Below are 18,151 nucleotides of genomic sequence, written 5' to 3'. Positions count from 1 at the left end.
GAGTGACAGCTACATTGCAAACCGCTCGCTATCTGCTATACGTCACTTTAGCTAACCAGCCAACTTGAATTGCTGAAGTTTAACTTAACACAAGAAATGTAGGAGTTGGGCCAGGATAATGTGTAGGGTCTGGATAATAGATTTTAATCAAATGCATATATGCATTTGATTCATATATATGCATTTGACGCCATTTAATTAGGCGTCACACAGTGCGGACATGGCAGTTTATTGCCCTAGCCACATCAGCAGTCCTCATGCCTCCCTGCAGCATGCCTAATGCACGTTTACGCAGATGAGCAGGGACCCTGGGCATCTTTCTTTGGGTGTTTTTCACAGTCGGTAGACAAGTCTCTTTAGTGTCCTGCGTTTTTAGAACTGTGACCTTAAATGCCCATTTTCTGTAAGGTCTTAACGACCATTCCACAGGTGCATGTTAATTAATTGATTATGGTTAATTAAACATGCATGGAAAACATTGCTTAAACCCTTTACAATGTGGATCTGTAAAGTTATTTGAATTTTTACAACATTATTGTTGAAATACACAGTCCTGAAAAAGGGACATTTCTTTTTTTGCTGAGTATATATATATATCAATGTGTAGACACCAATAACGACTTTTTTCAAAATGATGTGCCAGGCGTAAAAGAAACAACCAATTATGTTAGTAAATGTTGTTCCTTTAAAAAACAGCTTAACACACTTATAATTAGCATCAGTTTAGCACCATGACCAGCTCTGTTCCAAGACATTTATAATCTGACATGAACAAATTTAGCTTACACACAATCTATTCAACAAAATAAAGATAAGGAAAATTGTTAACTGTTAAGATAATAAGATCTTAAGATTTGCATTTTTTCTATTTTGTTGTGTTCTTGTTTTCCTTTGCGTTACCAATGGCAACGCAATAAACTTAAGAAAAAGTGGAATACTGACTACAGCCTACAGTGTGTGACTTGAAAAGCTACTTGTCCCAGGTTCCCCCTTTCTGAACACACGTCTTGTGATAGCGCCTGATCAGATGCCTCCTTTGTTATTATTCTATTCTCGTCTCCAACACTGTTAAATCCCGTAATTGCCTTTAAATTGTGGACAAGGCCTTAGTTTGTGTATTTATGTCATGGTGCAAACCCTGGTACTAAGAAATGAGTCCAATGCGAAAATTCCAAAACATGCAGTTTGCGAAATGACCACTAATAACATTAGCCACCTTAGCATTTTAACAAAGCTAAAGCTAAGCTAGCTAGGATTTGTATACTGAGGTAAGTAGACATGTTCCAACCAACCAACAGGCCCCGTTCTTTTCACCAATACGCCCATTTATGGATTAACCAGGTTCAAGTAGAGTCAGCTCCTGCTTAGATGGCAGTCCTCAGTCCTCTCAGTCCTCAAGACATCCTACCACTAAAATGGAACAACATACTTTGACAGTATTTGTGTCACTAGTGTGGCTTTTGATTGTGGCTTTTCTCCTACGTGTCTACCTTCAGCTCCTAAATCTCACCAAACGTGTTGATCTTCCATCTCCCACAGTGCTCAGTAAATCTCACTGCACTAAATCCTCACTATAAATCTGTGATAAGAGATAGAACATTTTTTTTCTCTCTCTCTCCTGCATAGGCATCTCTGAGACACTCCAGCTTCGCCTGGTCCCGCTTTATCTGCACACACAATCAGCATTCATGTCTTTTGCTGTGAGATCCTGTGAGTCACTGAGACACCTTCGGAGAGACAGATCAGTAGCAACTCGCTCGTCACAGAACAGTCTGGCAAAGAATAAAAGAAAAAAAATGGTTTGGGGTAAACGTGGATTAAATTTAATCAGTAATAAAAAAAAAATGTAGTTTTTTTTCCTTATGAGGAACATATCTAAAGGGTCGTTTGAGGCTCCAGGTTGCTGAGTGAAGGTTTGTGGGTTCAGGTTTGGAGTCAGGACTCGCTCAGTGGTTAAGGCATTGGTCCAAGGTTCAAATCCCACAACCACCAAAAAAACTCACCCGAGAACGTAGTTAAATCACAAACTTGTTATATATTTTATGTCTGCATGTAGCACAAATATATTCAGTACCGCTTTCTCATTTCTGCATGACTCTGTGGTTTTAATATGAAATCTCTTTCCCAGTATAATATACCAGATTGCGAATGATGAATAAAATATACACAGGCTCTAAAGCTGGAAATTGTGCAAGGTTGCCAAATCAAGTCTATTTCCTGCAAGACAGCACAGTGATGAAAGAGCGTAGTTAAGACTTTAAGCCACAGCGTCTCTGTGTATATGCACTGGGATGTTGGGTCATTTTCACCGCATACCTGATGAAGCCTCCAGTCTCTCCAGACGACTTATCAGCCAATCCAGTGAGCTGGAAAACTGCGCACAATTCTTTCTGTTACCTCTGATAAGGGCGGCTGGAGAAGAAGAGAGACAGCGTGAAAGACATCGAGAATTTAATTGACTACTCAGGCTCTTCAATCTTGAATAATTCATGAGCACTAACTGACAGACGGAGCCTGATGACCAGACCTGTGCTTGTGTTACTGCTTGAATTTCACAGTCCGTGGTAACTCTGAATATGCATGACACATGAAAAACCTTTCGCCATCATCTAAATAAGCTGCTGAGCACAGGACATTCCTATACCTACAACTCAAACGCTATGACGTATCTGCACACAAAGCTGCGTTGTCAATTCACGCGTTATTCATTTTTAACAATTTTGAAGTAACATTCCTAAACATGTGATGGCTCCGCCCATTAATAATGCATTTTTTATTTTATTTACAAGTTAGTTCCGAGTAAGTAATCTGATTGGATCAGAGGCATTCTATGAGTGTTGATATAGAGCATAACAGCACTGGGATATTTAACTAAAAGTATGCAGGACTGGAAAGAGTGGAGAGCAGCTGCCTGCCAAAATCCACATTCAGACCCAGTCACGGAAAGCAAGAAATCACATCTGATAACATTATGTCATCTTAAAAACACTTTGTCTAATCAGTAGTTGCATCTACATTGTTCTGAATTGCCCTTCAACCATACATGTTGTTCGGTTCATGACTAATGCAAGCTACAAAGCTAGTTAGCAATTAACACGAGTCTAATGGCTCAATCCCAATACTCAGCATAACAGCACTCCCTCTCGTGTGATATTGCTTAAATATGTTTTATTTCGACTTGACATTGTGGCGTGGTGAGACGGAGGACTCGTACCCAGGAGCTCATAGAGAGAGTTGAGGATGGATTTCCAGGCTTCTCCTGCCTCTCGTCCTGCCACGTCTGCGAAATGAGCCGCACTGCTATACACATGCAAGCGGTCGATACACTCCAGGACCAGGTTTATCATTCCCTACAGGACACACACACCCACACGCACAACCCACGTTTTAAACTGTGCAGTAAAACCTCGCTTTAATAGCATGACTTAAAAGAACATGAACACAAATAATGGCTGTAAGATGTTTCAAGAAACATGTATGCATAAGTGAATCTTGAGTGTTCTGCATATTAGCACAGGGATTGTGTTAATGGTCACTTGGAGCATGACCACATGGAGAGAGAGAGAGAGAGAGAGAGAGAGAGAGAGAGAGAGAGCAAAAGAGAGAGAGAGAGAGAGAGATGGAGGTCATACAAGTGGAAAATAGCCTTTTGTGTCAGGGGGCTTTTAACACTAATGACTGCTTGAAGCAGATAAGAATGGAGAACTAAATGGAAGGAAATGACAGCATGACAACTTGAACAGGCAGTCTGGCACACAAAGACACACATGACCACACACACACACACACACGCACTCAGAGACATACAGGTAAGTACAGTTCCCTGTAAATGACCTATTAACGGCTTTTCAAGTTTCACAGCAGCATAATTGAAAGTTTTTTAACGCTTTTGAATATTGAATATTAATAATTCTCTATAACTTTAACAGTCAGACAGAGTAGATTTTAGCAGTGCATTATGCATATGTATTGACTTAAACGAAGACTTAAGTTACACGCACACACATTTTTATATACAGTACTGTGCAAAAGTCTCTCTGCTGTCGAGGGATGTCTTTAAAAAAGCTTCTAAGTTTAAAAAGTTTCTAAATGAAAAAAAAATACTATGAAAAGCTGTAAACGTGAATTAAGTTAACGTTGTTGCTGTTAGTCTTTCTGAGTCTTCCGTCAAGGGGTCACCACAGCAAACACCGCGACACAGGTTTTACACCGTACGCACTTTCTGACGCAACCCTTCCTTTTTATTCAGGTTTGAGATTGGCACTTCATCCAGTGGCTGGGGTTTGGGCATTGTCTGGGGATCAAACCCAGGCCTTCCACATGGCAAGTAAAAGGCCTACTGCACCACTGAGCCACCAAAGCCGCCAATAAGTTAACGGTAATTAATTATGCTAATTAAGTCAATAAGGGCCTCCGAGAGCTCGTCCTATCATCCTGAGATTGCGAGTTCGATTCCCGGGTGATGCTGTAACTTCCCGCAGCCGGAGGTCTAGAGAAAGCTGATTGGCCGAGCTCTCTCAGATGGGAGGGATGAGAGGTATTTAGTGCTTCCACATTAATTACGATCAGAGGCGTCTGTGAGCTCACGCAAGCGGAAGGAGTGGATAGCGCTGTCCTCCGAGTGTGTTACGCCGACCCTAACGGTGCGTGAGCGAGCAGTTGGAAAAGATACGTTCGGCTGGCGTCGCGTGGTTCGGAGGAAACACGTGATAGTCCCTCCCGACTGAGTGGTAGTAGAAGCCTTAATGTGGGAGCTGCTTAGTGACGGAGAGGAATTGGACATGTATAACAAAGTTTGTACAAAAACAACATACAGACTTTGGCACAGTACTAAATATATGCCACTTAATATTCAGTTACATACATCACATGACTGAGTCTGATAAATGCATGGGTAAATGGAGAGCAAATGGAAAGGAGTTTGAGCAGGGAAAGGTCTCCTGTAAGCCCTAATACAGCTACAGACCTCCTCCTGAAAGAGGTTCTGTCGGTTCTTCAATGCTCGGAGTCGGTTCTGCTTGTCCTCGTGTTCTAGGTGATCGTCAGGGGGCTGAAAGTAGCCGATCAGGTCCTGCAGACTCAGGCTGACCGATTCGATTGGCAGATCGAGCATGGAGGTTTTTCCCTTCTTACTCAGGGTGTCCAAACCCCTGAAGGAACAGAGTAAAAGAGAGAGAGAGACGAGAGGTAAAGATAACCTCCATTACTGCCTGATGCAGAGTTTAATCAATACAGACAGGGCAGACAGAGTGTGCTAAGTTGCCAGATTAAACTTTTTTTTTTTTTTCCCAGTTCAGGAATGAGATTGGGAAAATGTCCGTAGGCTGCAAGGTGTAATGTAATGTAATGTAAGGTCGTTATCATTTTGACTGGGGTGTACAAAATTATGATATAAACTTGCCTGCACACGGAAATAGCTGGTGTGATAATATCTGCGATCCTAATGAAGCTTCTGTGAAGGTTTGATCAAAGTATCATGAATAGTTTAAAAGGAGTTGAAGATAGAAGAAAAGTCTGACGATGACGGCAGCCACCGCGAGATAACGGATAATGATCCTACGCGTCATCTATACTTCTCCAGCAGGCGACAGGATAAAAGGAAAAACCGATGCAGACGTAATTAAACTGATGAACTGGACCCACTAGAGATGTGATGGCACTGAGTAGCTTGAGTTAAAGCTGCATTCGGTGAGATTAGTCTATTTTGTTTAGTCTAGAATTTGTAGAATTCCCAATAACTCCTAAATGTGATTTTACTGCTGTTTTCCTTTGTAATGAGTTCTCATGTGGTTTTCAGCTGTTTCGCTAACACCCATGCTAATTGTGATAACCTGAATACTCCTCTCACTGTCCTGATTTTAATCTGACGGTCACCTTGGTGTTAGCTAGCTAGCATAGTAAACTGGAGTGGAATTTTGCAGATTGTGTTGAACAACTTGTCCAGGAGCAGCACTGTTCATTCTGTAACCACGAGGTAACTGTGCCGCCACAATGCGACTATTAAAAGCCTGTCCACACGGAGACGCGTTTCGCTGTATAAGTATACATTTTTTATCGTATTGGCGTTTTGTCCACACGGATCCGGCGTTTTAGGAGACTGAAACTGCTATTTTTTGAAACCGGGTCCCAAAGTGGATAAATCTGAAAACGACACCCTTGCGTCTTCGTGTGTACGGCCAATCCGTATATTTTGTGAAACGATTTGTGAAGTCGGCTGCGTCACATGTAACAGCAACAACAATAATGGCAGACTGCATGATTGTGTTCGTGTTGCTACAAAGCCTGCTAGCTTTATTACAGCAAAATGTATTGCTTCCATGCAACTGTTATACAAGCAACAAGCGATAATGGACAACACCATCTTGGTTCGTATACAGCGCGAAGGTTATGTGCATGCTCAAAGTCTTCTTCTCCGTGTATAGGGTATCTCTATGGCAGAATTACAGCGCCCCATACTGGTCTGGCATGTATACTACACCGTTTTCAGTGGTTTCGTGTGTACGCAGATATTTCTTGAGACGACGCCGTGTTCACGAAAAAAAATGATCGGATAGGGAACGCACCGGCTTCGTGTGGACGGAGTCTAAGTTTCTTTTATTTCTAACCACAAAAAAAAAAAAAAAAATCACAGCAATCCAACAAAGTTTGAGTGTTTTACTTGTCGTTAAGTTTGATCGAAGCCTAGCATGTTGTTTTTTTGTTTACCAGCGAGTTGTCTGCAGGGAGAAGGGGCGTTGTGCGATGTCTATAGAACTGACAGGCGGCCGTGTAAACACAGACGAGCGAGCCGTCACAGCCCACACTTTGACAAACTGTTTTTTCAACCTCATAAAACACTGTCTGTAATCATGTTCCACATATTGTCTAGATTATTTGTACAAGTAATGAAGAAAAGAAAAAGTGCAAAGTGTGTGTGTCTTTGTTTAGATGTAGATATTACCTGAGTTAATGTGTGTCCCTGATTTCTAATTTCCTGCTGATTACTCTGGGCAGAAAGTACACTGAACCGTCTGTATATAAGGCATGAGTACAAACCACAGCTCCACTGAGCCGGACGTTTAAATAATAAAGAATAAAACACTCACTGTGGCGCTGCTACTGGAAACTAATCAACTGCAGGGTGGTGTGATGAAGAGGAGTCCAGGGCAAAAGTGGGAAGCGAGGTAAGGAGGAGGAATGGAAGAAATGAAGGAGGTAAAAAAAAGAAAGAATGAAAAGAAGCAAAACAGAAAAGAACAAAAGAAGGAAGAAAGGAAAAAGGGAGGAGAGAAAGAAGGATGAAAAAGTAAAAACTAAGAAAGAAAGAAAATAAAAAACAGAGTAAGTAGTGAAAAAGGCAAAAGAACAGAAGAAAGGGAACAAATAAAGAAAAATGGGAGAAAAGAATAAGGAAAAAGCAACAAAAAATAAAATCAAGCTAGTGAAGACTAAAAAAAAACAGAAAAGAAGCAAATGAAAAGAAAAACAACTAAGAAAAGAAAGAAAGAAACAAACAAAACAAGAGGGTAAAAAAGAAAGCAGCAAAGAAGAAAGAAAGAAAGGATAATCAAATAAAGAAAGGAAGAATAGAAGGAAAGTAAAAAAGAAGAAAAGAATAAAATGAAGGAAAACTGAAGGAACAAATAAAAAGCAAGAAGAGAAAAATAACAAAGCAAGAAAGGATGCAAAAAGCAGAGGAATGAAGCAAAATGAAAAAAAACAAAGAAAGTAACGGAAGAAAGAAAAAAAAAGTAGTGGGGGAAAAAGAAAAAAAGAAAAAAAGAAGGGGGTCAAAAAGCAAGGGTGTAAGAAAGAAAGTAGCAAAGAAGAAAGAAAAAATGAAAGGAGGATAAAGTAAGAATAAAATATAGAAGGAAGGAAACTAACTGTTACACCCTTAAAGCTTTGGAGAGAAGGACGATACTGAGGCACCGGGGCTGAACAGTTTAACAGTTAGCAGTAGAACTGGTGTGTAAGCGTGTGGAGGTGTGTGTTACCTGATGAAGCGGTTGAACAGGAAGACTGTGCTGCGGATCACTCTGGCAGTGCGCGACTCCTCGTGTTGGGAACGTGAGAGGGTCAAACCATCATCCATGTGACCCTCATGGTGCATTATGGCCTAATAAATAGATAGAAGGATAGATAAATAGATACTTTATTGATCCCGAAGGAAATTTCAGATACATTGTCCAGCAGCAATAGAGACGTAGATGTGATCACACACTGTATATCTTACATATAATCAGTAGACACAGGGTAATCTGAGAACTGAGCAGAAGTTACAAGTGCAATGATAACAAAAAGCTACAATATAAATAAAAGCATATAAATCACCAGTTACAAAAAAACTAAACAATAAGATCTAAAAAGAAAAACTAAGTTAATCTCAATTTAGCCCTAATGTGCAACTTTATGTGTGGCAAACTGACAACAGTGCAAATTGTAGTAATTGTACAAAGAACTTGTATGTTGTTTTGCCGGTGTGGTTGAGATCTACTTGTTTCTGCTAACAATCCAGCTGTGGAGCCACTCACCTTCCTCTGGACTCCGCCCATGCGTGCACACTTGGCGTCCACCGACTGGTATGTGAGCCAGAGACCCGTGTCCACGTGCTGAATGTAGCAAACAGAGTCGCCGTATTTAATGTCGGGCACGCCCATGCCGTCCACCTCTTTCCTCAGGCCGAAATCCAGCTTCTCCTGTGGTCACGGCGGTAAAAAAAAAAAAAGGAAAAAAAATCCACGATACTGTTTAGCGTTCTGGATTTACCCTTTGAGGATCAGACCCCAAACCTTATCACCTCATTACCTTATCACCTCATAAACAGCATAACTTACACCCTGCCATTTTTTCTTCTTCTGAATTTCTTCTAAAGAAATGACTTTGTGTTACAGTTTTAGTTCGGTTGAGCTCACAGGCTGACGGCGCTCTCAGTGTGTTGCCCAGAGTCATGCCATGGAGCTGAGATAAATCCAAACACACACCCTAATGAGAGGTCACACTGAGGCGGACTCTCGCACCTTCTGTGCCTGACACCTCCTGCTCTCACACACGTGCTATGTTACACTCGATAACCTTCGCTCAAAATCGACTTCGCACTCCAAATTTTCTCTCTCCCAATCTTATTAGCGCTAGCTGGTTCACCAATTCTTTTGCTGTTTTTTTATCTCCTTTCCTTTTCCAGTTTTAAATGAGTGCAATATTATTGACAGTATCTGTCTGTCTGTCTGTCTGTCTATCTATTTATCTGTATATCTATCTAGCCTTATTTAAAAGCAAGATTGCTCCTTAGGCTCGATTACGGTATTTGTCCACATGATGGCAGTGTGGGAAAAAGGGACAGGTTCAGTCAAGTGGATTGGTATGCTTTACATTGTTTATTCGTGTCAAAGGCATACAAGACTCACTTTGTCGGACTTAAGAACAAACTGGACTTACGGACGTGCTCCAGGAACGAAACTCGTTCATAAGTCGGGGACTACCTGTATATAGTATCTCGCACTGTTTAAACTAAAAGTGTGCCCTCTTAAAGTGTACAAGTTGATAGATATGTGAGCTAAGGAGTAAACATTAGACAAAACAAACATTATAGCTTACCACGTTCATAAAAAATTCTAAATGGAAATGAATTGACTAATGATTAATCATTAAAGTCCTTACTATAGAGTTTGTCCCAAGACCACTTCGCATATAGAAATGGAATGAAAATACTAAATCACAGATATCATTCTATTATTTATTTATTTTAATAATTATTTTAAATTATACTACTCAGAGGCGTAACACTCCGAGGATATCGCTATCTGCTCCTTCTACTTGTGTGAGCCCACAGAAGCCCATGATTGATGTGAGAGGGCTAAAGTGCCGCCCGTCCCTCCTCTCTGAGCGAGCTCGGCCAATCAGCTCTCTTTAGGCTCCTGGCTACAGCATCCCCTGGGATTCGAATTTGCCTCATAGGGCGAGCTTTTTACCACAGCACGACTCGGGGGTCAAATCACTTTTTCCCCCTGACAATGATTTAGGTTTAATACGGATAGACTCGTTCGGTGAGACTCACCTTCGAAGAGCGGAAACAGAAGGCGGTGGATTTGACGTCGGCTTTTTCCTTATCCATCAACAGCAGGCCTTTATCATCCAGCAGGCTGAGGTACTTGCCCGTGGTCACGTGACGTAAACGGAACGGCTGACCCCATCGAATGTGACTGCCGCTCCAGCTGGAGGGAAAACAAACATCAACGGCAGCATCAATATATACGCCGTCACATTCATTCATCAACGTCATTCCTAAAAAGCATCTCCTGTCATCAGTGTTCCTTCAAGACAGCTGATAAACAAGGCAATACCGTAGAAGTTTCTTTTTTCCGTCAGTGTATTCCATCATCTTATCTCGGTCAGCATCATACAGTAGCTGCACCGCACACTCAATTACTGAAAAGCTAAATAACAGCAGCATACTTATAGCATATACGCTCACTGGCCCCTTTATTAGTTCCAACAATCTTTAGTACAAATATCTAAATCACCCAATAACATGGTAGTAATGCATGACATGGTCAACATGACCTGCTGGAGTTCAAACCTGAGCATCAGAATGCGGGAGGAAAGTTCAAGTAACTTAGAATGTGGCATGGTTGTGGTCGTCAGATGGGGTGATCTAATCATCGACTGGGATTTTTTTTTTTTTTTCAATCCAACAGAGCAATCTGAGATGTGGTGGAACAAGAGGATGTGCATCTGACAAATCTGGAGCAACTGCTTAAAGCTCTCTTGCCAATATGGACCAAAATCTTGCTGCACCTTGTTAAGTCCATGCCATGAAGAATTACAAGGGCAGAATTTTTTTTTTAAAGGGCAAAGCAGGTCTTACCTAGTACAGTACTAGCACAGTACTCGTTCCTAATAATGTGGCCAGGTGAGTGTAAAAATACGCCGTATATAAAGAAGTTCTGCTCTGTAAAGTAAAAGTGTAACAACATATAGCCTACTGTACGCTCTCACTCCAGAATTTGTCCTCATCCTCAAAATGTCATTTTGATAAAACACTACAGCAGGGATAAGAGGAGGCACGGTGTACAAACTCCGCTCAAACTCAGCTCAGCCCAAAAGCTCCCTCGTGCCACAGTGAAGACATTTCTGCCTTGGCTATTTCCTCATAAATGGACCTGCTGAGTTTAATCGGACCCTTCAGATTCAGTGTGAATATGACTGTTTACACTTTTCAGGGTGCAAATAAGTCCACTGGGACACACTGGATTCCCTGGAGGGCAGAAAACGGCAGGTCTGTGAGCAACACTATTTAGAGAAAGGACACTGTTCATGCCTCAGAACCTACTGTAATACCTAAATAAACGGCACTTGTTATGCTCTAGGCCAAACGGTGCGAGGGATCGGTTGTGTAAATGCTGTTACAGAACTGTAGTGACATTCAAAACTAGACACAGGAAGAAAAAAGTTATGATAGATAGCCGAACAAAATTTTAAACATCCAGTGGCAAAGATATTACCGCAATACGAATGATGTTGCAATACAATGCGATTGTGGTCAACAGAAATTTTATTACAACAGGAGTGCAGATAATTTTTGACTCTCCCTCGTGTGTGAAAGTGAGTCACAAACAAAATTTGGACCGATACTCTTAGAAAAGTGAAAGTTTTTTAACGAGAATCATTACTGGTGAGAAGACATGAATTCATCACTATGATGCTGAGAGTAAACGGAGAGTAATACGGAGTATGGAACGGAGACATCCTCAATCGCAGACCGAGAGAAAGTTCAAAAGTCAACCATCAGCCGGAAAACTGATTAATGCTTAAAGTTTTCTGAGATTCTCAAGGGCCAGAATTGGGGAAAAATGTTAATCAACAGTGCTTGTTACAGAGCTGAAGCCTAAATTTCGGATTAAACACGGAGGACTGCTATCCGAGGGCGGCGTGATCTTGCTGTTCTTGATGATGCACGTCCACACACTCTGTAAACACTTTGTTTTGAGGTGTTAAAGCATCCTCCCTATAGTTCTGGTTTCGCTCCACCGAACCCAGAAAGCAGCCCTCCGTGGACGAAATTTCACTTCTGATGAAGAAGTGAAGACAGCGGTGCATTCGTGGCTCGCAGTTCAGACTAAAACATTCCCAGAACATTCAGCGGATAGACTCGTGCAAATTGAGATGTGAAAGTGAGATATAGTAATTAATGTGTTCCACTTACGCTACTCGAAGAGTTTCCAACCTCCAGAGAGAGCGAGCGTGGGTGGACACGGCTCCGCCCTCATAGTGCACCGTCCTGAAAAACAATAAAGGGATAATATTAATAATAATAATACATCATACATAATGCACAGCATAGTCTGTCCCCAGTATCTTTTAGGTTAAAAGCTTGTCAGCTCCAATGCAAATTTCCTAGGCAAGGAGTTTTGTAAATGGTACTTTTCACTTACACAAGGACACAGACACAAGGACACAACAATTGAAATGTAGGTCTCCCAACAGCGCGTGGCAGTTACATAAACCCCAAAGTCAAAAGGTAGACGTAATGTATAGAGATGAGCTAAGAGCGTGTAGGAGAGTGCAAGACTCCTGACTGTAAGAAACGTTCCCTTAATACATTTGCATTTCCAGCATGACAATATTTCAAGGCCTGTGGGCATAAAAGTCACCCAAGTAAATCTCCAAAGCTCCATTTAACAGGCAAACAGAACAGAAGGACCTGAGAGAAAATCGCTTTTAGTAAAAAAAAATATAAATAAATAAAAAATGTTCTTTCCTTTGCTTTAGAAATGTGCCGGCTTTCTTTGCGGCAGCTGTCCGAATGAAACAGCAATCAGATTTCTGTCTTCTGAGGGACTGCTGATGTGAGCTCAGGTGTGATTTCTGTTCCTCAACACACGAAATCATCTTATAAGCTACAACAGTCAGTAAAGATCAACCTGGCTGATAAGACCATCAAAAACAGGAGCCGGTTTAGGAGGTGGTTTTTTAATTTATCATAAGGTCATAAGGCAATCTAAAAACCTCTTCTATACTCCTTTAACTTATTTTTTTAGAGAAATATCTGAAATACCGAAAACAGATTTTGTGTACTGATATGCCGATCAGCCATAACATTAACGGTAAACCCACCTAGGTTTTAGGGGGTGTGCTCTAGTGTCTGGCCCCTGGTTTATCCGGTACAACCCATGAGTGCTTAATAAGAGTGGGATCTGTGGAGTTTGGTTAGAAATTAAAGGTCCCATATGTTACTATTTAATACTAACTCTATTTCAGGGCGGCACAGTGGTTGGTACGGAAAGAAAGGCGAGGGATGTTGTGCATGTGGCGATCTGGTGGGCAGTGCCGCTCTGGCATGCGGGCACAGGCTGGTGAGCGAGGAGCGATATTGATTTTAGGTGCACACAGTGACAGAGTGTATACTTAAAGTGTCCCTGTAAACGAGCTACTCTTCAGCCACCCTCTCTCCAGAGAATAGCAAAGCTGAGCAACACACCAGGAGAGGGAATCTTCTTATATGAGGTCACATTAGGGAGGAATTCTAATCAACGTCTTTAAACAAGGCCATACAAAAATAAAAAAAAGGGTTTTATCTTTGTACATGCACAGTGATGATCTGAATGTCTGTAGTGAATTTTGTATAACAGATGTGTGTTATTTTATATTTTTAATGCTCCTGATGCTACACAAAATGTGTAAACAATCAGCAATAAATCTGGAGAATCTGGAAAATTTTCTCTATCCACCTACAGTACCCTCTGTGAAACAAACACGTATTAAGTCTGAAACCACATTATCTGGAGTGTTACTGAATCCTAACACTAACCACTCTTTCTATCAATTACAGTTTGTGTTTTATTTTTTCATTGTAGTTGCAAATATCAAAGGAATACTTTGGGTTTCAGTCTTTCAAGTCTATCGTAAAATCTAAATTATACCAGCCATGTGACTATTTGACTTTAGCTTAGTATGACTGCAGAAGCTTCATATGAGTCTCAGCTGAACTTTGGAATGGATTTTTGCACAGAACGAGGGTTGTGGAATTGGGCTCTCAATACTTAAATCATACTTAAACTGTTCCGGCACTTCACAGTCAATGTTCAGAGAAGAAAGATGTATACTGTAACAAAAAGACCTATTGTAATGTCCCTATATGCACATTCATTTTGTTTTAAGAAGACTCCCTAATTATCCCTTTATGTCGAAATAAATGCTTGTATCATTATTAATTTTGGTCATAGAAATGACCATAAACAACCATAACAGCCAATTTTGTTGTTATATAATTTGGTAAAAATGAAATAAAATGAATTTCATCATAGTACCTCGGTTTTGCTGGAAGAAGGATACGTCCCTCTATATTACACTATCCTGTGCCTTATATACAGTAGGTTTATTTACTAAACACAGTAATAAATAAAAATCCTCTGGGTTTTAAGGGCTACAAACTATTTCTGTCACCTTTAAATCCACTAATAGATCTGTTTTGTGTAAGTGGCCTTAGGGATTTTCTGGTTTAGTGACAGAATGCTGGGAATTTCTGATTTAAGACGTAGCTCATGACAACAAACCCAACGACAGTGCGGTGTTTTGAAGAGAAATAGAGCTCATCAGCGTGTTTAATATGAAATCAGTGGTTAAAATGGGAAAGCAGACGGAGAGGGATGTTATGGCTCAGACATGCCATCTAATAAATGTTGCATTTAATCGTGCAGATGTACAGTACATAAAATAGGCAAAGTCAGAAACAGACATTTTGAACACTTTTGTTTCCTGCAATCATGAAAGCATCAATTGAAATTTTATTTCCTAATTTCCTAATTTCTGCATGGCAGTGTAGTGGTTAGCACTGTCGCCTTGCACCTCCAGGGTCAGGGTTCGATTCCCGGCCAGGCTCGATTCCCGACACGACAGGGTCCCTCCGGGTACTTTGGTTTCCTCCCATAGTCTAAAGATATGCAGGTTAGGCTAATTGGCATTCCCAAATTGCCCGTAGTGTGTGAATAAGTATGTGTGTATGTGTGTGTGCCCTGCGATGGATTGGCACCCTGTCCAGGGTGTACCCTGCTTCATGCCCTAAGCCTCGTGTAAAGGTGTAGTAAGGTGTAGAAACTCATGCAAACAAAGAGAGAGATTGCTAAATTTTACCAAACAGTAACCCAAGCAAGAGATCAAATCAGGGGTCCAGTGGCAGTGCTGCACCATCTTGCCAACTATCAAAGCTGATATATACTGTACACTGATTTCTATTTCCAGTGCTGAAAATTCTGTTGGCTATAAACAGCATTAGCGATACGGTGGCTTGGTGGTTAGCACTGTCTTCTGTCTACCTCCAGCCCCTGGGTTCAATTCCCACCTTGGGTCTGTGTGCATAAAGTTTGCATGTATGTTTGGTGGGTTTCCTCTGGGTTGTTTGGTTTCCTCGCACAGTCCAAAGACATGCAGGTTAGGCTAATTGGCATTCCCAAATTGCCCGTAATGTGTAAATGATCATGGATGGACAACATTATTAGCGCTTTATGTCACAAGGAACTATCACCATTAAGCAAAGTATCCCAATGATTCATGAATGTGGGTTTCTTAAAAACTTACTTTCTACTAGACATCGTGTCCATGTGTAAAAAAGAGTCTTCAACAGAGAGCGTCTGATCTGCCTCTCCAGTAATTAAAGTGTCTTTTGCAATGGGCTAAAAGTAGCTGCTGCGGTAAGTGACGAGAACTATCGGGGTCAGTTTTGTGTTTAGACACAGAGGAGTGGCCCACTGAGGATGTGCACGGGTTTAATTATGAGAGAATGGAGGAGAGATCTGCACAGGGAATAGAGATCAGTGCAGCACCCATTCTGTCCACTGCAGGCTCAAGCTGTCTAATATGCTTCTCTAGGACTGCTGTGTAACACCTGTAATGCTCTACTTAGCTCTTTTCTCAGAGTAAAAACTTTCACGAGGTGGTTTTGACCTGAATTCTGTCTTGACCTGAATTGTCTCTCACATATTGAAAACTCTTTCGCCTACGCTCGCACTCTTCCTCTCGGTTTCTCTCTGAGTCACTGTCTTCAGTCGCCCACTGCGTGCCGGATTCCTACACTATACACTGTGTACCTGTATTTTTGTCTCAGGCTAAGCAGTAAAAAGGAAATGAAGGGTCAGTAAGATGCCAGAATATTCTGCACACCTGGACAGGACCTGTGTCCCATTGTAAAGTCTTTAAAACTTAATCATTGTGTTTGGAAATCACAAGAAAAAGAAAAAAGTCACCACCTGGATTTAAGTAAGGTAATAGTGAAGGACCTTCCATTGGATAATTACTGCAGGGATAAATATGTTTCAACTGGAAACAAGTTATTTAATACAAACTGATGGAGCTTCTCATTTCTTAAACAACCATATCGAAAGACATGTCCTTCGGCCGTGTTAAAATATCACTCTGCTTCTTAAGGGTTAAATTATTGTCTTGCATCAAGCAAAGAAAACAACTAAGGAGATTGTTAGAGCTACTAAAATCAGGGTTAAGAACTGTAAAATGCATTATTAAAACTTTGGAGGATAGTGGTGGCCCATCGTCTTCGAGGAAGAAATGCGGTTGGAAAAACACCATGAATGAGCGTGATGGGAAATTAAGAGCATTTTCACACTCACAATGCGAAGAGAACTCAAGGGACCGGGACTAAACAGCTGTGAAGCCTTAAGGAAACGATCAGCAAGGCTAATCAGGAAAAAAAGACTGATCGCTAAAAAGCATAAAGAAAGGAGCACTGGAAAAAGGTCATGTGGTCTAAACAGTCCTGATTTACCCTGTTCCAAGGGTAAGAAGAGAGTGAAGCAGAAAGTGATGCACCCACCATGCCTAGTGCCTACACTAATGCGTGCAAGCCATGTGGGGGCAGTGTTATGATCAGGGGTTACTTCTGTTGGTGCCCCCCCCAAAAAAAATGAGGTCGGTTGATGACCTGAATGTGTTTATTTCTTCCCTCATGGCACGGGCATATATCAAGTACACCTATGACTGCGTGGCCACAACTAACTCCACCACCATCATCAAGTTTGCTGACGACACTGTCGTGGTTGGCCTGATCACGAACAATGATGAGTCAGCCTACCTAGAGGAGATTGGAAATCTGGAGAAATGGTGCCAGAGGAACAATCTCCTCCTGAACGTCAGCAAGACAAAGGAGCTGATAGTGGACTTTTGAACAAAGTTGGAGAGGAACTACCAGACCCCGGGCATCAACAGGAGCCCAGTGGAGAGAGTGGACAGCTTTCGATACCTCTGCGTTAACATCACGCAGGACCTGTCATGGTCCTATCACATCAACACCGTGGTAAAAAAACCACATCAGACGCTTGAGAGACTTCAGAATGCCCTTCAAGGTGCTTAGGAATTTCTATTCCTGCACCATAGAGAGCATCCTGACGGGAAACGTCTCGTTTGTAAACAGCACCATGCAGGACAGACGAGCTCTACAGAGGGTGGTGCGATCAGCTGAGCGCATCATCCGCACCGAGCTCCCTGACCTGCACTCGATCTACAGCAAGCGGTGCTGGACCAAGGCCAGGAGGATAGTGAAGGACCTCATCCATCCCAACAATGGACTGTTCTCTCTGTTGAGGTCTGGAAAGCGATTCCGCTCCCTGAAGGCCAAAACAGAGAGACTGAGGAGGAGCTTCTTCCCGCAGGCGATAAGGTCTCTCAACCACAACACAACATAGGACGAATACCATCTTTTTAACATCCAACACTAACTGGGCATTCATGGCCACTTTGGACACATTCATGCACTACATATTTATATTTTCATCTATGAACCACTGGACAAATCAGTTTAATAATAAAAAAAAAAAGGTTTTTGTATTATACCAGTACCTAAAACCAGACAAGTCTTAGGATCAATGCTTTACATTGTTCGAAAAGTAAATTAAACTTTAAGAGAGTAGAAGCAGCATCTTTTATTAAGTCAAATTTATAATACAAGCCAATCTGTCTATGAATCAATACAATTAACTGACTGCATAATAAAGACAGCTTTTTGTCATGAAAATAATTGCAGTATTACATGAGGTGCAGTAAACCTTTAAACCTAATCAAACCTGTACTCCCTTTTCTGAACGAAGAAAACTGGACACCAGTAGCGTTGATGGGGCGCATAAAAATGAGATTTGATTAGATGAGATGAGATTCAACTTTAATT

At 41.4% G+C, this 18,151-nt stretch overlaps 1 protein-coding gene across 1 annotated transcript in view; it reads right to left on the bottom strand.

The window, feature by feature from the left end:
- The window catches only part of ryr2a (ryanodine receptor 2a (cardiac)), a 146,971-nt gene that overhangs the window by 97,742 nt on the left and 31,078 nt on the right, over positions 1-18,151 (bottom strand). Inside the window, exons 11-17 of the mRNA XM_053510837.1 lie at positions 12,185-12,259; positions 10,037-10,193; positions 8,514-8,678; positions 7,977-8,098; positions 4,967-5,150; positions 3,215-3,350; positions 2,317-2,412 (exon numbers count right to left, since the gene is read on the bottom strand). Coding sequence (XP_053366812.1) covers positions 2,317-2,412; positions 3,215-3,350; positions 4,967-5,150; positions 7,977-8,098; positions 8,514-8,678; positions 10,037-10,193; positions 12,185-12,259 — 935 coding nt within the window. The remainder of the gene's footprint in view (positions 1-2,316; positions 2,413-3,214; positions 3,351-4,966; positions 5,151-7,976; positions 8,099-8,513; positions 8,679-10,036; positions 10,194-12,184; positions 12,260-18,151) is intronic.

Source organism: Clarias gariepinus, chromosome 14 (assembly GCF_024256425.1).
Source record: "Clarias gariepinus isolate MV-2021 ecotype Netherlands chromosome 14, CGAR_prim_01v2, whole genome shotgun sequence".
NCBI classification, from domain to species: domain Eukaryota; kingdom Metazoa; phylum Chordata; class Actinopteri; order Siluriformes; family Clariidae; genus Clarias; species Clarias gariepinus.
The sequence above is the reverse complement of the archived record's forward strand: the minus strand, read 5'-3'. Positions and strand labels throughout refer to the sequence as shown.